General features: G+C 42.2%; 1 protein-coding gene across 1 annotated transcript in view; it reads right to left on the reverse strand.

The window, feature by feature from the left end:
- Positions 1-294: 294 nt before the first annotated feature.
- ARL2BP (ARF like GTPase 2 binding protein) overlaps positions 295-27,724 on the reverse strand; it is a 30,725-nt gene continuing 3,295 nt past the window's right edge. The window contains exons 3-7 of the mRNA XM_073605521.1: positions 25,021-25,082; positions 22,787-22,893; positions 18,624-18,709; positions 16,059-16,155; positions 295-11,019 (exon numbers count right to left, since the gene is read on the reverse strand). Of these exons, the coding sequence (XP_073461622.1) occupies positions 10,939-11,019; positions 16,059-16,155; positions 18,624-18,709; positions 22,787-22,893; positions 25,021-25,082 (433 nt within the window). The 3' untranslated portion in view covers positions 295-10,938. The remainder of the gene's footprint in view (positions 11,020-16,058; positions 16,156-18,623; positions 18,710-22,786; positions 22,894-25,020; positions 25,083-27,724) is intronic.

The following is a 27,724-nucleotide window of genomic DNA, read 5'->3' on the forward strand; positions in this document are numbered from 1 at the left end:
TTCAAAGACTTATTTTACTGCACAAAAAAAAAAAAATTGCACTGCAAATGCGTGTCTGGATTTCAGTATAAACAAGTAGCAGCATCCTATACATTTATATAAAAAAAACACCCATGAAAGCACTTCAGCAGTGTAAACTAGGCTTATTGAAATACATTCATTTTTTTGCATATGCATTTAAACAAGGTTTAAAAACATGTTTGATCTTTATATGATCTACTCCTGCCCAGAGTAAATAGGGTAACACCAAAGGTCACAGATAACAAAACAATACCAGTTTACAATATGCCTCTCTGGCAAAAATATTGATTGTTTATGGTTCTTTTATTTAAATAACAAAAACAGGGAAATGGGTTACATCCAAATAAGAAAATTTTATCCAACATACACAGATGAAATGGTTACATACAGGACAGCTAAAAATGGAATTTTCAAAAATATAATACAAAATATGTAGCCTACTGCAAGGACAAAGAACATACAACACTCAGTAACATTTACCATTATACTACAGATTTTTGTAGAACAGCTGTTATTCTGAGCAATCAAACACACCAACGTCAAGTCTGAACTATTATGCCCCATCTATACTTCTCTTCTACTACTTTGTGTTAGCATGCATGGAATGTGCAAAGTGAGAAGGGGCCCTTGGCATGTAATAGCTACCTGCACTGTGATGCTAAGAACCCGTGTGGTTAAGAAAACAATATATCTTGTGCCAGTAAGGTGGCACATGGACTTGTTTTCAACCAGCACTTAAAGCTGAACTCCAGGAAAATCAGAAAAATACCCCTGCAGTGTGGCTTCTCCCTGCATTGCAAGGCGTAAGTGCTCATTTTTCTCTAGGGTACCTCTTCCCATATCTCACATCCACAGGCTCCTGCTACTTATACCACTGGCCCTGACGCTGCTTCTCTTTGGTGCTCTGTTCAGCAGTTGGACTCTGACGTCACTCACAATGCAGGACTGCTAATCCTGCATTGTACGTTGTAAGGACTCGAAGGGCCAACCTACAAGCCAGAATGTTGGAGGAAATAGCCTGTTGCCCAGGGTAAAGTAAAAAAAAAAAAAAAGTGCTTTTTTTTTTTTTTTTTTTTACCGCTACCCCAGACTAAAATGAGTCTTTAACTTGCATGGAAGGGGAGCCCAACAAGGGTTTTTTTTTTAAATTTTTCCCAGCATTCAGTTTTAAAGCCCGACTAGTCTACATGAAACTAAAACAGTTTAATTGTGTATGCATAAAAACATGAAGTCTTACTAAAAATTCCTTTTTAGTGACCTGTGCTTCCAGCAACAGCCCAAAATCTTTAACCTGGTTAGCAGGCCCATTACTGAGACACAGCTGCTGTTCTCCACTGAGCAGTGCTCCCAACTCAGGTGTCTGCTGCTTACTCACAGCAGGTCTCCTCTGCAGAATCTAGGTTGACACTATGAGGTAAACAAACACATTTTTTTTTTTTACATCCCTAAAAGAACTTCATTTGTTTTGTGTAGACTACACATTCAATCTGTTCCAGATAATATGGTCACCTAATTATCTGTGGCATTTGAAGCCCACTCTGTACTATGTGGAAGAAAATACTGGAACATGATAGCAGGTACCATAAGGTGTACACCCTTACCTTATCCATGCTCACTTCCTGCAGTCCCTAAAACATCTATGAAAATACTGAATGATCTTCTCAACGTTGGTATTTGTCTATGGCTGAGGACATACCAAATGGCCATTAAAAAGGGACAGCATTGTGGGAGGTGTTCTGCACCTAGATTTTCTGAGGAAATGCACACAAGGTAAAAGTACTCACATAGTGTCTGCTGCAACAATACTTTCATTACTATTTCAGGAGTATAATTTCACTTTAAAGAGGAACTCCCGGATATTGCTATACTCCCAGCTCTCTGCCATGAGAGATACTGTCTGCTGCATGGCCTGCCCCTCACCTATATTAGTCTATTTACAGATTACTTTGCATTTTGTGAATAGGTTTACATAATGCAAAGCCTTCCATAATTGGGCAAGACCAGCTGTGAATAATTAGGTGCTGTATCAGAGACCCAAAGGTCAAGTATTGGAAGTATAGTGATTGCTGTGTGCTTAGTAAAAAAAAAAAAAAATGTAAACCATAAAAAGAAAAGTCCAGAAGGTGGCATACACCACATTGTCAACCAATTTAAGCCAGCATAAGTGTTGATTCAAACTATTTTTAGGGGGCAGGGAGAGGCGACTACATTGTTTTAACTTAGGACTAGAGTTTGAATTTGATTGTCACTAAAGCCTCGTACACACAATCAGATTTTCCGCAGACAAAGACTCAGACTTTTGTCCGAAGAGCGTTGGCCAACAATTGTGTGCCATTTGTATGCAAGACAAGTTTTTGGCCAGCAAAAATGAACGTAGTGATGTACTACATGGTTTTTCAGCTCCTTTGGGCACCTTCTGCTAATGTTGCGTTTGGTGAGCATTGATTCCGAGCATGCGTGTTTGTAATTTGGACTTTTGTCCGATGGACTTGTGTACAAACGCTCGGAAAATCCGACAACAGACAGTTGTCTGCGGAAAATTTTTAAACCTGCCATCCAACATTTGTCCACGGAAAGTTGGCCAACAATTGTATGATGGAGCATACAAACGATCGGATTTTCCGCCAACAGCCTGTAATCACACAATTCCCGTCGGAAAATCCGATTGTGTGTGTACGAGGCTTAAGGCTCTTTTCACACCTAGGCGTTTTTCTGCTGTAAGCCTCAGCTCTTAAAAAAAAAAAAAAAAAAAACCCCAACAAGACAAATCCCATTAATTTCAATGGCCCCTGTTCAAATCTGAGCATTTTGTCATCTGAAACAAAACGCCTGAATGTCAAAAAAGCTTTTTTGGTAGATTACAGGCGTTTTCTGCTTTTTTACACTGGTGACCTTTTGACCTGTACAAAATCGCACAACTTTCTGCCTGATAACAAAACCTTAAGAGCCCTTTCACACTGGGGCGGTTTGCAGGTGCTATTGCGCTAATAATAGCGCCTGCAAACCGACCCAAAACAGCTGCTGCTTTAATTCCAGTGTGAAAGCCCCGAGGGCTTTCACACTGGAGCAATGCGCTGGCAGGACGGTAAAAAAGGTCCTGCCAGCAGCATCTTCGGAGCGGTGAAGGAGCAAAGTGTATACCGCTCCTGCCCATTGAAATCAATGGGACGGCGCGGCTATACCGCCAGCAAAGCGCCTCTGCAGAGGCACTTTGCGGTGGTTTTAACTCTCTCGGCCGCTAGCAGGGGGGTAAAACTGCCCCACTAGCGGCCGCATACCGACGGTAAAGCGCCGCTTACAATAGCGGCGCTTTACCGCCAACGCCCCCGCCCCAGTGTGAAAGGACCCTAAACCTAAGCCCTGCTGGGTGCATGTGTTCCACCTTCCTCTGGTTAAACGCCACACTTTATAATGCACATGCTTTTAAACACATCAACCATGTTTAAAGTTCCAGCTGAAAAATCAGCCTATGCACCAACCATAGTGGCATATGCTGCCTTTGGTTGCACAGCTGGTGATGTCACTATTTTCTAGTAATACATGGGGTTGATTTACTAAAACGAGAGTGCAAAATCTGGTGCAGCTGTGCAAGGTAACCAATCAGCTTCTAACTTCAGCTTGTTAAATGAAGCTTTGGCAAAAAAAAAAAAAAAACCTGGAAGCTGATTGGTTTCTATGAAGAGCTGCACCAGATTTTGCACTCTCCAGTTTTAGTAAATCAACCCCACAGCTGCCTACATTGTCGCCCTACCACAAAAACACCTTTACATAATTCACAACTCGAACCAAAACTCCGCTTACGAAAGCTGGACATAAACACTGTACTCAGCCACTTTTTTTTTTATCTTTAAGCCTCATGCACACTGGACGTTATAATAAAGGTTATAAAAACACCAGTTGCTTTGCAGTGAGTTTTTCAACGTTTTTGCAACAGCGTTTTTTATTATTTATTTTTTTTCTTCTTCAATGGGATCAAAAACGTTAAATGCTGGTGAGCTGCATTTTTGTGCGTTTATCTGCCTTTTTACAGCTGAAAAACTAGTTTTGGTTTTTTTTTGTACAGCCAAAAACAGTTGATAACAGCCTATGTGTGCATGGACATATAGGATAACATGCTGGAGTGTTTATTGACTGTAGAAAAAAAACAACTGAAGCCAAAAATAGCAGCTGCAAAAACATCCAGTGTGCATGAGGCCTTAAAGTACAACTAAAGCCTCATGTAACCCTGCTCTGAATTACAGGAGCAGTGCAGCATTGTTGTCACCCCATCACATGGAGAGGCAATAGTTCTACTTTAATGTAAAACTGTATAAAAATAGAGCACAACATTGGCAAACATATTTGAAAGCGACCCAGTTAGTCTTTAGAAAAACGCCTGGAACATTTATTCTATTGTTTCGTGAACATTTAACTTCCTAAGCAAGTTGCCACATTTACAGCAAACCTCAACTTAGAGTTTTGATCAATTTTAAATAATAGAGGGGGGAGAATGTGAATAAACATAACTAATTAAAAAGGATAACTGCAATTAGGACTTCTGGGTATTTAAACATGCCAGTCATTAAAGCACAAGGATAATCATAACCAATAAGGTCCAGTTCACACTGATGCGACAATCACTCCAACTTTGGAGCACTGTCGCATCAGAAGGCTGACCCCATTCAGTGCAATGGAACTACCAGTATTCTAAATCAGTGCGACTTGTAAAAAGGTTCCTGCACTACTTTTGGTCCAACTTGCATTGACTTCTGTTGCAGAAGTCACGTGCAAGGCATGCCGAAGCTGGATACTGAGGCTGGACAGGAGTTAGGAGATGCCGTGCTAAGGGCTCAGGACAATTCTACAGCAGTGTGGGTTCTGCATAAGATATTTGGGTACAATTACCCCAATGTTTGCTTGAAATAATGTTTAAATAACCGTTCTAAAATTGGGTGTTTATCGTTTGGCACTGGTTCCAAGTCACATGACCAAATCCAGAGATTAGATCACTTGATCCACAGCAGCTCTGCACTGTGAAAAATGTCAGCAGAGTTTTCATTCATTGTAAATGAAGTGTGTTGGTGTCCATTGCACTGGACATCAAGTAACTCCTTGAGCTACTTCACTTCCCTGCCCACACCTGATGGCATGCAGACCTGCTAATTGGCCACTCAGGCTTCATCCCCATACTTTAGGCTACTTTCACACTGGGGTGGTTTTCAGGCGCTTTAGTGCTAGAAATAGCCTCTGCAAAGCACCTAAAAACCTCCTCCCATTCATTCCAGTATGTCTTTTCACACTGGGGTGGGGCGGTGCGCTTGCGGGACGTTCCGAAAAGTCCTGCAAGCAGCATCTTTGGGGTGGTTTGGGAGCGCTGTATGTAGCGCTCCCAGAATGCCCTGCCCATTGCAAAACGGGAGTCTTTACCCTTTTTTTTGGGTAAAAGCCGCCCGGCTAGCAGCGCAAAAGCACTGCCAGTGTGAAAGTAGTCTAACTGTAGGCCCATCGCTATGGAGCCTCAAAGACCAATATGTGTGGAAAGAAGCAAAGCCAAACATGATATTTGCAAGATATAGCAGCATACCTTTATAGCAGCATCTGGAAATTCTAAAATGTATGCCTAGGGAGCACAGTTTAAAACGTATGTACAAGTACACCTTATTACAGCTGACAGGTATGTTTATTTACATTCTAATACCACTACCCACCCTCCCAATAGATATACAGTAGACCCAAAATGAAAGTCTAGCTCCTGGAGATCAGCTAAAGTAAAAAAAAAATGTAATTCAGGGCATACCTGTAGAACTTTAAACATTTACTAAAAGGTAAATCCACTTTGCACTGCAAGTGCACTTGTAAGTGCAGTCATTGTAGATCTGAGGGGGACATGCAAGGAAAATAAAAAAACAGCATTTTTGTTTGCACATGATTGGATGATAAAATCAGCAGAGCTTCCCCTCAGATCTACAGTGACTGCACTTACAAGTGCACTTGCAGTGCAAAGTGGATTTGACTTTAGTAAATCAACCCCATAGTCACCTTCCCAGTTTGCCTGTGCTATCAAAATCTGCTCCATGCAGTAGAAAACTTCTGCTGACATTTGAAAGGAAACTTATTTCAAATGCTGGTCCCTGTACAGCGCTACCTGGTCCCTTCCTTGGCCTTCATGTCACTACCGTGTCCTGTAATAGGTGGAGTTCAGGGGAGGAACCAGTGAAAGGGGGGGGGATGGGGGGCCTAGGGGTTCAACACTCCTGGAAGTGTCACTTTTCGTTTGGACTTCAGCAAGAGATTTGTATTCAAAAGGAGCAGAGTTCAGTGGTGCAGGCAGTAGGAAAGGAGCATGTTTAGTGTTCCTTAACAGGTACTACTTCAATCTAACTCCGTACTATAGTGACAGGGTCTCTTTAATTAATGGCAATATGTTCTACATGCTAAATCACACAACCAAATTCTAAACAAACACTGTCTAAAGTACAGAGCTCCAGATACCAAAAACTTTCTGCAAAGTGTACTTTGTAGTATCTAAACACGTTAAAGTGAACCTGTGCTGAGTATAAAGAATATATAAAGGAGGTAAAAGCAGACCGCAAGATATTCCTGTTTATATCTTTAGCTGACTGAGCTCCCTTGCATGCCCCCAACCCAGATACTCAATGGGGTTGATTTACTAAAACTGGAGAGTGCAAAATCCGATGCAGCTGTGCATTGTAGCCAATCAGCTTCTAACTTCACGTTGTTCAATTAGGCTTTGGACAATAAAACCTGGAAGCTGATTGGCCATCATGCACAGCTGCACCAGATTTTGCACTCTCCAGCTTTAGTAAATCAACCCCAAAATGACAATAATCAAGTTGGTGCTCTTGCACCCTTCCTGTACACCGAGAGCCTCTGAGACACACCGCTCACTGCAATAGGGGGAGGAGGACATTAGAACTGTAAATGGTCATGATCACACTGAGCTCTTTAAGTCTGGAGGCATTGGGTGTACATAAAGTTCAGAGCTCTCTCTCTTTGACTGCCATTAAAAGAGTACCTAAACCCGATAAACAAAAAAAATATATTGCAACTTATAAATTATTAGATGTGGTGGCTACATTACTTCTTGATTTGGGCTATTGTTAACCTAGTGATTCTGCCAATAACCTAATTCCTATCCAAGGCTGCATTCACACCTTTGCATTTCCAAAACACATTTTGGACACACTCAAAGAAGAACTGCAAATGCACACTGAGCTTGTGGTGATTTGTTAATGGCAACCCAAACAAGGTTACCAGATGCACAGTTTGTTGCACTACAAAGGAAAAAATCGCTAAACAGCAAAGCTCAACACCTGAAAATATTTTAGGAGCTTCTTTGGCGTGCAGAAGGCAGCCCTAGCGTTCCTATTATGCAAAGTGTGAGTCCAGCCTTAATGTGGCAACACTTACTCAATGTAGTGTATCTATATAAGAACACTGCTGTCACCTGAGACAGTAGAACTAATAAGAAATCTCATTTCCATAACATGCAATTCTATAATTTACATAAATGAGACAGGCAGGGCTGATAATGTTGTTTGGGATAAGACTGCAAAGTCAACAGGACAGATTTCTGCCAGGACTTATCGATAATTTTTTTTTTTGCACTTAAAATGTATATTTAAAATGGAGCAAGTTCATTGTTAGGGTTTAAGTACAGCAACTCCCTAATTCATTTTTACTTTATACCCAATACAAGCTAGCTTTAATATGCAGAAATAAGACTACGAGAAGATTTGGTCAGCTTTAGAAATGTGATGAATACATAGTAACAAACAAAAATAGGATGTCTGGTATAAGATATATACAAATTCAACAGAAAGATGAAATGCACCACATTTTTTTTTTTAAACCAAGATGCAGAACAGGTTTTCAAATAGTGTCTGGTAAGGGCAAACCTTAAAAAGACAACTGTAATACTTCTTATATAGGGCCTTGAAAAAGTATTCATACCCCTTGAAATTTTCCACATTTTGTCATGTTACAACCAAAAACGTAAATGTAATTTATTGGGATTTTATGTGATAGATGAACACAAAGTGGCACATAATTGTGAAGTGGAGGGAAAATGATAAGCAGTTTTCAAAATTTTTTTACAAATAAATGTGAAAAGTGTGGTGTGCATTTGTATTTGGCCCCCTTTACTCTGTTACCCCTAACTAAAATCTAGTGGAACCAATTGCCTTCAGAAGTCACCTAATTAGTAAAGAGAGTCTACCTGTGTGTAATTTAATCTCCATATAAATACAGCTGTTCTGTGAAGCCCTCAGAGGTTTGGTAGAGAACCTTAGTGAACAAACAGAATTGCGAAGGAACACACCAGACAGGTCAGGTATAAAGTTGTGAAGTTTAAAGCAGGGTTGGGAGAGCACTGTTCAATCCATTATCTGAAAATGGAAAGAGTATGGCACAACTGCAAACCTACCAAGACATGGCCGTCCACCTAAACTGGCAGGCCGGGCAAGGAGAGCATTCATCAGAGAAGCAGCCAAGAGGCCCATGGTAACTCTGGAGGAGCTGCGGAGATCCACAGCTCAGGTGGGAGAATCTGTCCACAGGACAACCATTAGTCGTGCACTCCACAAATCTGGCCTTTATGTAAGAGTGGCAAGAAGAAAGCCATTGTTGAAAGAAAGCATTTGCAGTTTTCGAGAAGCCATGTGGGGACACCGCAAACATGTGGAAGAAGTTGCTCTGGTCAGATGAGACCAAACTTGAACCGGATGGCCTAAAAGCAAAAGGTTATGTGTGAGGGAAAACTAACACTGCACATTACCCTGAACACACCATCCCGACTGTGAAACATGGTGGTGACAGCATCATGTTGTGGGAATGCTTTTCTTCAGCAGGGACAGGTAAGCTGGTCAGAGTTGATGGGAAGACGGATGGAGCCAAATACAGGGCGATCGTAGAAGAAAACCTGTTATAGTCTCCAAAAGACTTTAGACTGGGGCGGAGGTTCTACTTCCAGCTGGATAACGACCCTAAAGATACAGCCAGAGCTACAATGGAATGGTTTAGATCAAAGCATATTCATGTGTTATAGGGCGTACACACGGTCGGACTTTGTTCTGACATTCAGACAACAAAATCCTAGGATTTTTTCCGACGGATGTTGGCTCAAACTTGTTTTGTCTACACACGGTCGCACAAAGTTGTCGGAAAATCCGATCGTTCTAAATGCAGTGACGTAAAACACGTACGTCGGGACTATAAACGGGCAGTGGCCAATAGATTTCATCTCTTTATTTATTCTGAGCATGCGTGGCACTTTGTCCGTTGGATTTGTGTACACACGATCGGAATTTCCGACAACGGATTTTGTTGTCGGAAAATTTTATCTCCTGCTCTCCACTCAGAAAATCCGATGGAAAATGTCCGATGGAGCCCACACACGGTTGGAATTTCCGACAACACGCTCCAATCGGACATTTTCCATCGGAAAATCGGACCGTGTGTATGGGGCATTAGAAAGGCCCAGTCAAAGTTCAGACTTTGATCTGTGGCAAGACTTGAAAATTGCTGTTCACAGACGCTCTCCATCCAATCTGAGAGCTTCAGCTATTTTGCAAAGAAGAATGGGCAAAAATTTCGCTCTCTAGATGTGTAAAGCTGGTAGAGACATCCCCCAAAAAGACTTGCAGCTGTAATTGCAGAGAAGGGGGTTCTACAAAAGTATTGACTCAGGGGGGCTGAATACAAATGTACCACACACTTTTCACATATTTAAAAAAAAAAAAATAATAATTTAAAACCATTTATCATTTTCCTTCCACTTCACAATTATGTGCCACTGTGTGTTGGTCCATCACATAAAATACATTTACGCTTTTGGTTGTAACATGACAAAATGTGGAAAATTTCAAAGGGGTATGAATACTTTTTCAAGGCTCTGTAAAATGCATCAGATCAATGGAGGTTCATGTCCTTTAAAGTGGACCAGTCATTTTTCAGTAGATATAATGCTGTACAGAAGAGATTATGGAAGAGTTGGCAAAGCACTTTACCCCTCTCCCAGTTAAAAACTGTATTCTGGAGATTAAAGCTTTTTTTTTATGCTGTTGGTGTGCCATGAAGACAATGTATGGGAGGTAGAGTTTGATGTCACAGGCACTGGTGTTCCAAAAGGAAGAGAGGGAGGAACACTTTGGAAGAGAGAAAACACAATTGGAGAATACAGGACTATATGAAAAGCCATTGTTTGCAATAAGCCAGTGAGAATGAAACCAAACCTACCTACCTTCCAGGCACAGCCTCAACCATGGCATCAGATGCTTTGACAACACACTAAAAACTTATAGCATTAGAGTAAACCTGTCAGAGAAACATGGAGGCTCACATTACTGACCTCCCTCTGAAAATACTGATCCTCTGCCTTAAAAAGTGTATGTATAGCCCAAAACTTTTGAATATAGCAGGGAAGAACCTCTTCCAACAGAGACACCTGTTTCTGTGACAGCTGTCTGTCTAAGAAGGGATTTGCACTTTACTGTAGAGATTCTAACTTCACGTTGTATCTTCAGGAACCGGAGGGGAAGAGAAATCTCTCCAAAGGGACGCAGACAGGAAAATAATAATACAACTAGTGTTTTACCTCTTCCATTAAAAAGAACAAAAACACTTGGCTATACCTACACTTTAAAATATGTTCCTAGTCATGGTCCTGGAACCTACATGCAGCCAAGGAAGCACATAACTCAGGAAATATAAAACCACAAGATCAGCTAGACAAATAGTATTTTAAGAATAACACATTAGTAATGGCAGCCTTCACACTTCTCTCAGCATAGGTTTCCTTTAAAGTGAGAAGTCCACTCTAAGAAGACACAGCATACACTGAAAAGACAGAGGAATGAGAGTAGAAGAATGGTACAAAATCTGAACGAACAAAGAACTATTCACTATTTGTGAATGACTCTATGAAGAAGATAACGATGATTTGAATAAAGGTGTCACCACTAAGTCGCTGCTTAAATCAAGACCTCTTCCTTCCTTTTCCTGTAGAAAACAGAACATAATAAAGTTAAAGGGTTCAATACGGATGTAGACTTAAATTGTCTTACAATAAACCATCAAAAGTATAATTAGCAGGAAGATCAAAGAAAGATGAGCACCATCTCCCCTTCTCAGATCCACCCGAGCTTATGCTGGTTATGCGAGGGTAACATAAAGGGGGAAATTTAATAAAACTGGTGCACATAGAATCTGGTGCAGTTGTGCATGGTAGCCAATCAGCTTCTAATTACAGCTTGTTCAATTAAGCTTTGACAATAAAACATAGAAGCGGATTGGTTACCATGCAAAGCTGCACTAGAATCTGTGTGCACCAATTTTAGTAAATCTCCCTAAAAATATATAGAACACATAAGGTTGGGGTACTTTCATCCACAAACAATTGTGGGCCACATTTACAGCCGTTTTTTGGGACAAGTTGAAATGGCTTCTTCTAGGCTTTACTTCAAGGTCCACTGCAGAGTTTCCATCTTTGCTTCCATCTTTTCTTTTGCTGCCCGCCTGGGGAGGGTGGATCAAGCAACTGCAGATGTGGCCTGGTTATCTTGCCGGGTTTCACCATGATCAGGTAATCATTTCGCTATGGCGATTACTTTTTACTTCTCTATTTTACCTGCACTGTGCTCTGTTTTTTTTTTTTTTTTCAAGTTACATGGCCTTAAAGGGGTTGTAAGCCCTCATGGTTTTTTACCTTAATGCATTCTATGCATTAAGGTAAAAAACTCTCTCTCACGTTGCAGCCCCCCAGAGCCCCCGTCTTACTTACCTGAACCCGGTCTTTTTCTCCCCGGGCACATCAGCTCTAGCTGGTGTCTCGTGTCCTGATTGGATAGATTAATAGCAGAGCAGCCATTGGCTCCCGCTGCTGTCAATCAAATCCAATGACACAGGCGCCGGGGGGTGGGGCCAAGTCCAGCATTCGTGTCTGGATGCAAATGCACCTGCAAGGTAACCCCTCGGGAGAGCGCTTCTCCTAGGGTAGTGATGGCGAACCATGGCACCCCAGATGTTTTGGAACTACATTACCCCATGATGCTCATGGACTCTGCAATGTAATTGAGCATCATGGGAAATGTAGTTCCAAAACATCTGGGCTGCCAAGTTTTGCCATCACTGTCCTAGAGGGTTATCTGATGCAGGGAGGAGCCGCGGGGGGACCCCAGAAGAGGATGTTCGGGGCCACTCTGTGCAAAACGAGCTACACAGTGGGAGGCAAGTATGACTTTTTTTTTTCTTTTAAATAACAAACCACGATCCTTTACAATCACTTTCAGATATCCAGTGCCTCGAAAAAGGATTCATACCCCTTGATATTTTCCACATTTTGTCATGCTACAACCAAAAAAAACATAAAATTTATTTTATTGGTATTTTATGTGATAGTGAAAAATTGGAAAAAACTGCGCTAAAAACCAAGTGAATAATTAGATAGTTTGAAAAGCTGCAAATCCGACAATAAACATTAATTGTGAATAAAACATAGAAAAAATAAGGAGTTGCGCTAATACCTATATAACATACCATAAAAATCTACGGTAAAAGAAGATAGTAATGATAAGTATAAATAAAAGGTGAATATATAAAGCATATGATTATAATAAAAAAAAGTCCCATTGAGTGAAATTTCAATAAATGTACTAGTGGCTGCAAATCATCAGCATAAAAATAAAAAACAAGTCCACGTGATAATGAGTATTAATCCGTGACAGCAGGGGAGGGTCCACCACCGGGAATGGAAGGGGTTGCTCCTTACCAGATGGCCGTGACCCCCCACTACAGAAGATCACAGCAAGCAGATAACTTTGTGAGCCAGAGAATGGAAACTGTTAGCGGCGTCCACTAGAGGTCATCTCATCGTCAGCCACACCAGCGAAACCCAGGGCAAGGGTACCTCCTCTGCTGCCTCTTCCAGCATCGTCTCCTCTCTACTTCCTCCTGACTCACCTCTTATCCTTATCTCCTCCGGATGAGAGGTGAGTCGGGAGGAAGTAGAGAGGAGACGATGCTGGAAAAGGCAGCAGAGGAGGTACCCTTGCCCTGGGTTTCGCTGGTGTGGCTGACGATGAGATGACCTCTAGTGGACGCCGCTAACAGTTTCCATTCTCTGGCTCACAAAGTTATCTGCTTGCTGTGATCCTCTGTAGTGGCGGGTCACGGCCATCTGGTAAGGAGCAACCCCTTCCATTCGCGGTGGTGGACCCTCCCCTGCTGTCACGGATTAATACTCATTATCACGTGGACTTGTTTTTTATTTTTATTTTTATGCTGATGATTTGCAGCCACTAGTACATTTGAAATTTTATGTGATAGACCAACACAAAGTGGCACATAATTGTGAAGTGGAAGGAAAATGATCAAATGGTTTTCAAACTTTTTTGCAAATAAAAATCTGAAAAGTGTGGTGTGCATTTGTATTCAGCCCCCTTTACTCCGATACCCCTAACTAAAATCTAGTGGAACCAATTGCCTTCAGAAGTCACCTAATTAGTAAACAGAGTCCACCTGTGTGTAATTTAATCTCAGTATAAATACAGCTGTTCTGCGAAGCCCTTAGAACAGGGGCTAGGCAACCTGAGGCCCTCCAGCTGTTATGAAACGACATTTCCCATGATTCCCATGAGGCATGGCAAGGCTGGCAGTTACAATTACTCCCAGAGGCATGATGGGACTTTTAGTTCTGCAACAGCTGGAGGGCCCCAGGTTGCCTACTCCTGCCTTAGAACCTTTGGCTCCTTTTACACGGGCTTGTCCATTTGACCGACTCCATTTGTTCAGTGGGGGATCGATCCGCTGATCCCCACTGAGCAGGCAGATGACAGGTCCGTCTCCGCTCACTGTGCTGAGACGGACCTGTCAGAATCCTGCTCTCCTCTGGGGGGGGGATCTGATTAAAACGAACCGCCTGTCCATTTTAATCCAATCCGCCCGCCGGATGGAAAATAGGGTCATCATCGGCCTGGATTTGGCGGACAGGATCTGATCAGATAGCAGCAGACATGTCACCACTGACATCCGCTGCCTCATAGAGGTGAACGGAGCGTTCGACCAGGTTCGCCTGAAAAACTGACAGGCGGACCTGATCAGAAAGGGCCCTTAGTGAACAAACATCATCATGAAGGCCAAGGAACACACCAGACAGGTCAGGGATAAAACTGTAGAGAAGTTTAAAGCAGGGTTAGGTTATAAAAAAAAAAATATATCCCAAGCTTTGAACATCTCACGGGGCACTGTTCAATCCATCATCCGAAAATGGAAAGAGTATGGCACAACTGCAAACCTACCAAGACATGGCCGTCCACCTAAACTGAGAGGCCGGGCAAGGAGAGCATTAATCAGAGAAGCAGCCAAGAGGTTCATGGTAACTCTGGAGGAGCTGCAGAGATCCACAGCTCAGGTGGGAGAATCTATCCACAGGACAACTATTAGTCATGCACTCCACAAATCTGGCCTTTATGGAAGAGTGGCAAGAAGAAAGCCATAAGAAGTCCTGTTTGCAGCTTGCGAGAAGCCATGTAGGGAACACAGCAAACATGTGGAAGAAGGTGCTCTGGTCAGATTTGCTTTTAGGCCAAAAAGTTCAAACGCTATGTGTGGCGGAAAACTACTAACACTGCACATCACCCTGAACACATCATCCCCACCGTGAAACATGGTGGTGGCAGATTCATGTGGAGATGTTCTTCAGTAGGGACAGGGAAGCTGGTCAGAGGCAGATGGATGAAGCCAAATACAGGGCAATCTTAGAAAAAAACCTGTTAGAGTCTGCAAAACACATGAGACTGGGGCGGAGGTTCACCTTCCAGCAAGACAACGACCCTAAACATACAGCCAGAGCTACAATGGAATGGTTTAGATCAAAGCAAATTCATAGAACGGCCCAGTCAAAGTCCAGACCTAAATCCAATTAAGAATCTGTGGCAAGACCTAAAAATTGCTGTTTACAGACACTCTCCATTCAATCTGACAGAGCTTGCGCTATTTTGCAAAGAAGAATGGGCTAAAATGTCACTTTCTAGATGTGCAAAGCTGGTAGAGACATCCCCAAAAAGACTTGCAGCTGTAATTGCAGCGAAAGGTGGTTCTACAAAGTATTGACTCGGGGGGGCTGAATACAAATGTACACCACACTTTTCACATATTTATTTGTAAAAAAAATTTGAAAACCATTTATCATTTTCCTTCCACTTCACAATTATGTCCCACTTTGTGTTGTTCTATCACATAAAATTTACTTTTTTGGTTGTAACATGACCAAATGTGGAAAATGTCAAAGGGGTAAGAATACTTTTTCAAGGCACTGTACACAGAGCTTGCCAGGATAAGTAATTCTGTCTAGCTACCAGCAACGTTTGTTACGACTGAAGCTTTTTTTTTTTCTTTTATAATTATTCTGTTTTAGGTAGCAAATGAAAAAATTAGAACCTGTCAAGTTTTTATTGCCATCAGTGACCCAATTAGAATTTGTCCTGGTTACCATTGTCACCAAAACAGAAAGTGACAGAATAATCGTCAATAGGGACATACTGTACGTATGATCCTGTTAAAACTGTCCAAGAAGAGAATTTCCCTTACTTTGTAGACATTTCCTCTAACAGACTGTTGTCTCTCTATGACAAGAAAAGAAGGGAAATCACCCCAACAGAACACAGAGCAAAAAACGAAACTGACAAGGGTTTTAACCCTTCCCTACCATATCTAAGACTAAAATTACAAAGGTTGACTATACAAACACTTTAACACCATAGTGGACCATGGCATCTATTTCTAAGCGTAATTTTAATAAGATTTGATTCTCAGCCTACTTTCATGGACAAGACTAAGAACTGAATGTCATGCTAAATATCAATCCATGTTATATAGACATAATGATGCTAATTTAAAAAGGTAAGCATGCTGCCAATGGCAGGCAGAACCCACATTCTTATGCGGCAGGTAAGAAACTAGAAAAAAAGTAGGGGTGTGTACAGAAACCACTTGGACATTTTTTAGTTTTTAGAACACAACCAATCATTTTAAACACTTACAGCTTTGTAGTCAAGAAACATTTCTTTGAATGCTAGAAAGTCTGTGAAAGTGAGTAATATATCAAATATGTCCCCAGACATTTCCTGACGATGAGATCTGCAATAGAAATCACAGTATTTAGCATCACATTATGAAACACCACGCATTTTTCTTATTTCTAGAAGATAAAGTGGATGAATAAACTAAAGGCAATGGCAAGCTGTTGTAGAGGGGATTAGTATTACAACTCCCTACAGCCCAAACCCAAACAACTGCCTTTGGGGCCACAATGGAACTAATTTATAGCTAAACACACAAAAAGGGCTAACAACTGAGATGAGGACATATCCATAAAAGTATGTTAAACATTAAAAATACTCTGAAATCACATACATTAGTTAATGTCTCATGCAGTGTATATCTGTCTATAATGGCTGCAAATTGGTTCTCTTGTAGTTCCAATGGCAGTTGTTGGGATTTGGACTCTAAGGATATTCCCGCAGTACTTCAGATACTGCTCACTACACTTTTGGTCTTTGTAGTTATATCATTTTGAGTTTTCATTTAGAAGCAACCAACTTAAATACAACTTCATATCTGCCAAAGCTAATCTTGTGAGAAATACAGAGGCTGCCACTGCTAAATTTCTGCTATTGAAAATGCTAGCTGCCTCCCAATTGTGGTGTTGAGAAAATAACTCTGGCTTCCAATGACATAGAAGAAAATGTGCAGATAAGATGTTCAGACTTCGTGGCTTTCAACCTTGTTCTGAGTCGAAGGCTCAGAAAGTACAGAATACAGATCCCTAGCTAGTGTTTTCAGAAGCAGGTCAGCAATGGCTTTTGATCCCAGGTTTACCACTGAAGTAAACCAATAAGTACTCAAAACGGTATTGAAAGGCTTCAACACCACAATGCAAGCACTCAAAATGTTGCTTGAAGAGAATCAAACAGTATTTCCGTATACCTGACAAGACCAGCTAGGTATAATCACAGCAATTACCACACTCACAAGACCCTCTCAGTACTGAGGAGATAGCTTTGAACATTTAGACTCTGCATCATCTCTTTTTGTGTTCATCAAGAAGCCATGTGATTTAATTCTGGGCGGTTGTTGAAGCCTTACAATTTATATACACGTTATCATCAATCAATTGCATGGAAAATGGGAGCGATTTAATACAGGGGTGTACATTTCATATCATTAATACTCAAATGCCCAACCCCTTAAACACGGCTGACATAGAAACTATAGTAACCATGCCATCTGCTTCCATGACTCGTAGTCATGCCTTTGGTGTTCCCCTTTACACAGGAAAATGTCCCAGACCTACACCACAGAAGCTTTATATAGAAAGGTACAGAGCAAAGATGCTGCTGTAAGCTATATTTTCTTATATGTGTGCCTTGCAAAAACTGTTATGCCCTGTACACACGATTGGACATTCCGACAACAAAATCCATGGATTTTTTCCGATGGATGTTGGCTCAAACTTGTCTTGCATACACACGGTCACACAAAGTTTTCGGAAAATCCGATCGTTCTGAACGCGGTGACGTAATACACGTACGTCAGGACTATAAAAACGTAGCCAATAGCTTTCGTCTCTTAATTTATTCTGAGCATGCGTGGCACTTTTTGTGTTGAATTTGTATACACACGATCGGAATTTCCGAAAAGGGATTTTGTTGTCGGAAAATTTTATAGCCTGCTCTCAAACTTTGTGTGTCGGAAATTCTGATGGAAAATGTGTGAAGGAGCCTACACACGGTTGGAATTTCCGACAACAAGGTCCTATCACATATTTTCCGTCGGAAAATCCGATCGTGTGTACAGGGCATTACAGTATGTCACAGTCTGAGAATACAGAACTTAAATTAACTAGCAGATTAACCCAATTTATCTTATATGAACTTATATAAAGATGGAGTCACTTCTGTTCAGTCATATTACTACATTGCCACCACATACTTTTACATACATTCTTCTTCAACCCAGGTGGTCCAAATCTCTGGTCAATGTAATGGACAAGTTTTCCAGCACAGCATATCAAGAGAAGTAAAATCAAAGCCAACATCTGTTAGAATGTAAAAAGACTGGAGGTTTGTGTCCCCGCTTGAGAGATTCTTCACCTTCCCATTCTGTTCTGGTGATCATTGTCAGTGGGACAGGAAATCCAACATTTTAGAGGTGGCCCAATGGTGATAAAATACAACCAAAAGAAAGCTCTATTTGTGGGGGGAAAATAAAAACGACAAATTTCTTTTATGTACAGTATTGCATAACTGTACGATTGTCAGTTAAAATAACACAGTGCCGTATAGCAAACATTGGCTGGGTCATAATGGGGGGGGGGGGGGGGGGTCGTGTAAATCTTTCGGAGGTCAAGTGGTTAAAAAAAACAACATTGATTACCTTTATGATACACAACAATGCTATCAAAATAGGCTGCAAATAACTGGCATATTAGTTTGGGGGAAAAAACAAAAGACAAAAAACAAACACTCAACACATCTGCAAAGCTTGTAAGACTCAGCGCAGGGTATTTGACACACATTTTCTATAACAGTCAGTGAAGAACTTACTGTAAGGAAGAGATAAAAGCACTCATATTAAAAGTTGGAATCCGCTTCAGTAATTCCTCTTCAATAAATTTCTCCAGTAAACAAATCTAAAAATTCATACAAAGATATATTAAAAATCAGTTTAATATTTACATGAACCAAGCCTCACATGCAAACCAACTTTTCTTTCCTCTTCAGTTGACCAAAGCTGTGTGTTATGCTAGAGTTTGTGACAATTTTGTTAATAAGGGAAAGTTATGGGGAAAGCCTCACATTTTTAAATAATTGAAAATATTAATCCTGGTCTCCTGGACCAACTCCCTTTGCCCACCACCTGCTCCACATCAAAGCCATATGCACCTACATAGACCTCAGATCAGATCGTAATTCGGTCTGAAAGGCGGTGCCCTATACCAGAACGCAGATGACATTTACTTTCTCTTGGGAGCCAGGCCAAGTGTATTGCAGGGGCAGAAAATAGGCCTATAATGCCGCGTACACACGATCGGAAATTCCGCCAGCAAAAGTCCGCTGTGAGCTTTTGGTCGGAAATTCTTACCGTGTGTATGCTCCATTGGACTTTTGCTGGCGGAATTTCGGCCAGCAAAAGATTGAGAGCAGGTTCTCTATTTTTCCGTCGGAAAAAGTTCCTATCGGAAATTCCGTTTTGTCTGTATGCACTTCCGACGCGCAAAAAACCACGCATGCTCAGAATTAAGTACGAGATGGAAGCGCTCGGTCTGGATTAGCAGAAGTAGCCCAAAGGGTGGCGCGCTTCGTATGGAACTTCCCTTTTCTAGTGCCGTCGTATGTGTTGTACGTCACTGCGTTCTTGACGGTCGAAAGTTCAGAGTAGAATGGAAAACCCATCTTCTGTTAAAGCGTCTGTTAACCCCAAAAACTAAAAAACAAAAACAAAAACTGATCCTGTTCCCTTATAGCATTTTATACAGCACAGTGCTTGTGCCGTGTCATTTGGCCCCCCGTATACCCTAAAAAAAAAAACCTGGCTGATCCTGCCTGGCTATACCATCCCCCTGCAAACAGACCATGATTAATCATGGCTGGTAAGCCCTTGATACCGAGGTTTATTTGTATGATTCCGTCAGCTGCAGCTCTCCTGTCTGCAGCTCCCCCCTCCCTGCTCGTACATAGGTCGCCCCCCCCGCTCTTGCTCCTCTCTTACCTATCATAAATCTTCTTATTCCCACCGTATCATTAGAACATCTGTCCCTGTATAATGTAAAAACTGTCGATCTGTACCTGTATAAACGGCTCCCAGCTGATCGTCGGCTCTCTCTCTCCCGCCTCCCCAGCTGACGTCAGCGGGATGGCTCGGCGCTGCCCACTGCAACTGTGAGCCAAGACAGAAGAGAGGAGAGCAATCAGCTGTGCGCCTGCAGCAGAGCTTATATCATTACAGATAGGCGGATTTTTTATATTAAACAAGCACAGGGACACATGTTCTATAATACAGAGGGAATGAGAAGATTATATTACAGTGGCTTAACAACCACTTTGAATGTCTGTGGCCATGCTCCTTACCTTTTTTAAACTGTGGGGCATACGGCTTTTATGGGGAGGAAGTCAAATTGGGACACATTCAGTAAATACTATAGTTACCCATCCAAAAGTCCTAAAAACAGTCAAAATGCAATGTGCGATTAAGCCGGCCATATATGGTTCAAATCTCGGCCAATTTAGCAGTAAGCGGCCGAGATTCGAACCATCTATGGGCAGGCTGCTTATAAGTCCATCCAGCAATCGACTTGGATACAAGACATACATACAAAGCATGTCTGATTTTCATCATGTGATTATTGCTAGTGACTACAGCAGATCGCAATAATGGTGTGCTCCCAGCAGGGACAGCTCCCCTCGCCCGGAGAACACAATAGCTCCACGGGAGGAATTGCCCCATCCCACACCACTCGCTGTTCCACGACTCAAATAGAGAGATTTCCTTTCACTTTCTGTTCAGTGATAACAGTTTCACCAGACAGAAAGTGAGGGACAGTCTGCAACACCAAATCATCCAGAAATAAAAATGTTTTTCATAGTAGAGTAAGGGAAGGCTGGATCACCTTTTCATTGCTGTCTGTGTCACAGTTGCAGTTTTTCCCATCTGGTAAAATCATTGGCAAGTATTGCTGTCTGTTACTGAAGAATTTCACTATTGTCACCATGACAGCAAGTAGGCAACGTGTCACTAATAGAGCCCCAGATAGCATAAATAAATAAAAAAAAAAAAAAAACCACACACACACACACACACACACACAGCAGGGGTTCCAATCCTTCCCCACTACATTCAAAACTAGAAATTTGGCTGTACACACATAACAGTCAAATAGCGGGTGGGTTGTTTAGCACTGAAGGGAAGGGGCCAAATGCAGTTTAATCATCATATTTTGCTATCCCAGTTTCTTCCCTTCCCCCTCAAAACACCTGATGACATTTAAAGACAAACACCTGTCGGTTTTCATATAACTTATAGTAGACGCAATAATGTCATCACTGGGTCCCTGTGCAATGCAGGAGGATCGTGGTTGGTGGGGGGGGCAACGTGCTGTATGTATGTATCTTCCTGAAAACATCCCAGCACCGTCCCTCAGTACACCTCTCAAGAGCCCTTAGTCCTGATGCAAGATGTGGGCTAGCTCTTGGGAGTGGTTATTCAAATACCAAAATGCTTTGATGGGTGGATGTCAGTCAGGAGGAGCGGGCATTCCTAGGTAGACTATATTTGTATGAAGACTGCCATAGGCAACACCCACGCATGATGCTGAGCCTCCATGATTAAAAGATTTGAAATCAAACAAATAAAAAAAAGGACAGGCCAGGGGGAAAAAAATAAAGGAGAGAGAAGGAAGGGGAGCTAGATGTTCTCCATTCAGAAAACGAGGCAGGTTCCATCTAATTTTCTGCAGCTTCTAATGTACACTGTGAGATGCTCACAGCATGCATCAAGATCAGAGTAAGCAATTTTAGCACAGGAGAGAAGCCTGTACAACTGTGCAAGACTGAAGGCAAGGCTGGAGGTAAGCTTCAGGCTCAGTTCACATATGAGCCCCATGTGGCTCTCAGCAGGGGTCCGGGGCGTGCTGGTTCACCGTTTTAGGCCCGATTTCAGCCTCAATTTTGGGCCAAATTCAGACCTGAAATGGACCAAAAGACACACAGCATTTTTCTGCAGAGAGAACCGGTCAAAATCTCCTGCTATTGCGAATTGGATGCGGCGAACCCACATCCAATTTGCAATGGTGTGAACCCAGCCTCAAAGTCTAAATTCACCTTTAGAAGCATGTTACACCTGTACTTAGGATGTAACATGTTGCCAAGCACCTGCTTTCCCACCCCCAGAGCCCCTTACCCTACAACAAGGTGCATGGGTTCTCTTACCCCACAGCCGCTGTTACTTCATAAATCAGCTGGACTGTGTGGGGCGCAGCCTACTCATTTACTCACAGAGCTCCATGAATGAATAAACTACTAGTGCCGTCTGCTACGGTAACTTGTAGTTGTCAATGGAATATGGAAAGTGCGGTAATCAGCACACTTGTAGTTCTTTGACACTTCCTCCAGCTTTTAAACCAAAAGCCAGTACAGAAGTAGAAGAGATTGAAGGACCCTGATATTGCACCCGCATAGAAAAAGTGTACTTTTTTTTTTCCTTCAAAAATCTGTGCATTTACTATTTATTTCATATAGGTGAAGTTAGCCTTTAAGCTTCAAAAAGAAGATAAAATGAGGCTTTGCGTACAGTCTGGGTCTAAGATCTGATGGGCAATACAGGGACACAGCGATCAATCTGAAGATTAACATTGTACTCCTGCAGCATTACTGCTACCTTACCTTAGAAAGCTCAGGTTAACTTTCAAAGAGCCTGTTGCTATACATAATAGGAGTACAAGAAGGTTAGACTGGGCTGAACTGGTAACACTCGGCTCGGTGGTCCACACGCTGAGCTGGGCACCCAAAAAAAAAAATCAGTCAGAAGTGTTGAGAACTTTCATCCAGTGTATGTGTGGCGATTACCCCTCTTGTGAGCAGAACTGACAGAATTCCACAATACAGGGATGTCTATGCGTTGCCAGACTGCAATGCACCATGCTCCCAGCGAATCTAATCTAAAGTGATATGTTTACATAGACAGCAGAAGCACAAAGAGAATGTCAACTTACATATTCATTAAAGATTGGTGTGTAGGTCAACTTATTTTCTTCTGTGTCCTCAAACTCTGTATAATATTTCTCCATAAAATTTCTTTGTAGCTCTTGGAACTCATCATCTGATAAGAAACAGCAAAGGAGAGAAGTCATAAAAATCATCTCCAGGAAGTAACATCAATCAGTGAACTGCCAACGCTACCCAGGAACACTTGGAACTATGGCAAAATCAGAAAGTCCACTCAATTTTCAGAGCACTGTATAATCTGCTGCACCAAGAATCAGAAGGCATTTCACAGTGCTTCTAGGCTTGTCTGCAGACTCATAATTCTGTTCTGTGTCCTGAGACTTGTCCCACAATGCTGAGCCGTGCAATAACTTTCTTTGAGAATCATAGATGGAACATTTGGCCTTAATTTTACAGATTCAGTGCAATGTAACAGTAGACAAAGTGTGTGCGTCTCTGCGTGTGTCTCTGCGTGTGTGTGTGTTAAAAACAAAATAGAACAAAGACAGATGTTTAGTAAAATATTCAAATACATTTTCACATTTTTGTCTCTAAATTGTTTAGTTCAAATATGTTCCTTAGCATATATATTGTACTGACATTCGGGGCAAAATGACAGGTCCTCTTGAAAACCTTTATCCCTCTTCCATTGATATTCATCTTTGCAGCATTCCCCTACTGCTGTCAGAGCTCTCAGGATACACTCTGTGGTTCCAGATATATTCCAGAACATGCAACTTAAGCTGGCCATACATTGGCAATTTTTTTTCCCCCCTTCAACTAGCGGGTTGAATGAAAAAAAAAAAAAAAAAAACTGACATTGAATGTGTGGATGGGGGAATCCTCCCCACTGTGTCCTTGTATTGTGACAGCAGAGAGACTCGCCCACCATCAGAATCCACAGATCAGCGACGCTATAGCCAGCAGCTCTGATCAAGCGGCTTTTCCCCCCCCAACAGGGCTGTTGAATATTAGTGGATTGGTAGACTAATTTTGTTTAATTGCAGTGACCACACAAGGATTGAAATTTGGCCGCTTTGATCCCTGTATGGTTAGCTTTAGTCTAAGGATGTAGTGCTCACACCTGAGCAGCCAATTTCCAGCGCTGAACACGGTCACATAATGAAGGAAAGGTCAACATAAATGCTACTTAAAAGCGGGGGATCACCCACATCGCCAAAAAAAAATAAATATTAAAAGCCAGCAGCTACAAATACTGCAGCTGCTGACTTTTAATACATGGCCACTTACCTGTTCCAGGGTCCAGCGATGTCGGCAGGGGACGCCGAGAACTCGCTCGGTTCTCGGCAGCTGCCGCCGCCATCCTAGGTGAGGGAATCAGGAAGTGAAGCGTTACGGCTTCACTTCCCGGTTCCCTACCGCGCATGCGCGAGTCACACTGCGCGTCCCAAGTGGTCCCCGCTCTCTCCTGGGAGCTGTGTGTTCCCAGGAGACAGCGTGGTGGGGACGGGAAGTGGCGTAGACTCCCATGGGAGTCTATGCCGGAAGTGGGTGCAAATACCTGTCTTAGACAGGTATCTGCACACCCCTCCCCCCTGAAAGGTGCCAAATGTGACACCGGAGGGGGGGAGGGTTCCGAAAAGCGGAAGTTCCATTTTTGTGTGGAACTCCGCTTTAAGGGTTTGTAGAGGCAGAAGGTTTATCTTAATGCATTCCATGCATTAAGATAAAAAGCCTTCTGTGTGCAGCAGCCCCCCCCCTCGCACTTACCTGAGGTTTTTCTCTGTCCAGCGATGTATACGAGTGTCTCAGCCATCCGAGATTCTCCTTCCTGATTGGCTGAGACACAGCAAGGGCACCACTGGCTCCCACTGCTGTCAATTAAAGTCAGCTAGCCAATCAGGGGAGAGAGGGGGCAGGGCTGGGGCTCCATGTCTGAATGGATACAGGGAGCTGTGACTCAGGGAGGGTCCAGGATCACAGAAGAGGGACCCAAGAAGAGGATGATCTGGGCTGCTCTGTGCAAATCCACTGAAAACAGAGCAGGTAAGCATAACAGGTTTATTATTTTTATAGGGAAAAAAAAAAATAGACTTTGGTATCACTAAGTTCCGATATGGCTTACACAGATAGGAAAGACAAGCATCAGTGTTTGGGGGTTCTATTGAGAGAGTCTAACACTTTGCTCTGAGTGACAGAATGTTTTCAAGTTCTACAAGCCTTCCCTCAATCTATTTGTTGAAAAAAACAAACACAAAAAAAAAAAAAAGTAGATACTTGCCCATTATGAGGTCTTCTAAATGCCCCACCACACAATCAAATTCAGCATCATTGGGGGATGATCTGCAACAAAGAAACATGGCTGCTTATAACAATTAGCATTTCAAATAGAAGTGCTCGTTCACATCTGAGCTCTAATGCCCCGTACACACGGTTGGATTTTCCGATGGAAAATGTGTGATAGGACCTTGTTGTCGGAAATTCCGACCGTGTGTTTGCTCCATCACACATTTTCCATCGGATTTTCCGACACACAAAGTTTGAGAGCAGGATATAAAATTTCTCCGACAACAAAATCCGTTGTCGGAAATTCCGATCGTGTGTACACAAATCCGACGGACAAAGTGCCACGCATGCTCAGAATAAATAAAGAGATGAAAGCTATTGGCTATTGCCCCGTTTATAGTCCCGACGTACGTGTTTTACGTCACCGCGTTCAGAATGATCGGATTTTCCGACAACTTTGTGTGACCGTGTGTATGCAAGACAAGTTTGACCCAACATCCGTCGGAAAAAATCCTAGGATTTTGTTGTGGGAATGTCCGATCAATGTCCGACCGTGTGTACGGGGCATAAGACTGCTTTTAAAAGAGTGGATTGAGTGCGGTGACAAGTTGTCCTTGGAGGATATACCTACTACTGCAATCTATGTAATGTGCACCAAAATAAAATTAATAGCAGGAGACGGAGTGTACCAAGGAGGCTGCTTCTGTACATCACATCACACAGAGGTCTGGAGGGAACCACGAATAACTCTTCCTGTAGTAGGTAGGTCCTCCACTGATCCCAAGTGGCATTTTACTGCTTAGATATAAATCAGCCCCAATATTGCACAATTACACGGATGAGTTGCAAATACTGCAAACGTTTTATTCAGTATATGACTATGAAGTTATAAAGCACCTGGCAATTATATAAATGATAAAAGCCCTTTTTGTATGGAAGAGTCTGGTCTGGAGATCCTGACTTTTGGTACATATGAAGCCTGTCATCACACAAACAGAAGTGAGGTCAGTGCCTCCACAAACAGGTTCCTCCACCAAGGACAATCAATAATTCTGATACCAAATTTTATGAGGTAGGATGTGTGTGAATACGTCATAGTGGTCTATTTACTAAACCTTGTGGACAGCCTACACAGAAGAGTTGGAGTGTGTCTATGGGAATATTTGACCATTCTTCCAGAAGCGCATTTGTGAGGTCAGGCACTGATGTTGGACAAGAAGGCCTGGCTTGCAGTCTCCGCTCTAATTCATCCCAAAAGCGCTCTATTGGGTTGAAGTCAGGACTCTGTGCAGGCCAGTCAAGTTCCTCCATCCCAAACTCCTTCATCTATGTCTTTATGGACCTTGCTTTGTGCACTGGTGTGCAGTCATGTTGGAACAGGAAGGGGCCATCCCCAAACTGTTACCACAAAGTTGGGAGCATGAAATTGTCCAACATGTCTTGGTATGCCGACGCCTTAAGAGTTCCCTTCACTGGAACTAAGGGGCCAAGCCAACCCCTGAAATATAACCCCGCACCATAATCCCCCCTCCACCAAATGATTTGGAGCAGTGTGCAAAGCAAAGTCCATAAAGACATGGATGAACGAGTTTGGGGTGGAGGAACTTGACCGGCCTGCACAGAGTCCTGACCTCAACCTGATAGAACACCTTTGGGATGAATGAGAGCGAGACTGCGAACCAGGCCTTCTCCTTCAACATCAGTGCCTGACCTCACAAATACACTTCTGGAAGAATGGTCAAACATTCCCATAGACACACTCCTAAACCTTGTGGACAGACTTCCCAGAAGAGTTGAAGCTGTTATAGCTGCAAAGGGTGGGCCAACTCAGTATTGAACCCTACAGACTAAGACTGGGATACTATTAACCACTTACCTACCAGACAAATTCTGACATTTCTCTCCTACATGTACTGTAAAATTCAGCATTTTTTTGCTAGAAAATGACTTAGAACCCCCAAACATTATATATGTTTATTTAGCAGAGACCCTAGAGAATAAAATGGCGGTTGTTTTTTTATCTTGCAGGCAATTTTTTAAACGCTTTTTTGGGAAAAAAAACTGTTTCATGCATTAAAATCCCCCCCAAAAAAAACACAATTTTTCTGCATAATGTGAAAGATGATGTTACGCCGAGCAATTAGATACCTAACATGTCACACTTCAAAATTGCACACGCTCATGGAATGGCACCAAACTTCGGTACTTAAAAATCCCCATAGGCGATGTTTTAACATTTTTTACTGGTTACATGTTTTGAGTTACAGAAGAGGTCTAGGGCTAGAATTATTGCTCCCGCTCTAACGTTCGCAGCGATAACTCACGTGTGGTTTGAACACCATTTACATGTGTGGGTGCTACTTGCGTATGCATTTGCTTCTGCGTGTGGGAAAACACAGGGACAGGGGTGCTTTAACACTTTTTTTTTTGTCAATTTTACTTTTATTTTTCTACTTTGACACTTTATTTTTAAAAAAAAGTTTTGATCACTTACTGGAATGTAAATATCCCTTGTAATAGGAATAAGCATGACAGGTCCTCTTTACAATGAGATATGGGGCCAATAAGTCCCCAGATCTCACATCTAGGCTGGGAAGCCTAAAATGAAAAAAAAAAATAAATAAAAAAACCCCACAATCTCAGCTTTCCAGCTGAGGCAGTGCCATTTTTTTCAAATGCTGGGGCTGACGTCATAACAT

This window comes from Aquarana catesbeiana, linkage group LG11 (assembly GCF_042186555.1).
Source record: "Aquarana catesbeiana isolate 2022-GZ linkage group LG11, ASM4218655v1, whole genome shotgun sequence".
In the NCBI taxonomy this organism is placed as follows: domain Eukaryota; kingdom Metazoa; phylum Chordata; class Amphibia; order Anura; family Ranidae; genus Aquarana; species Aquarana catesbeiana.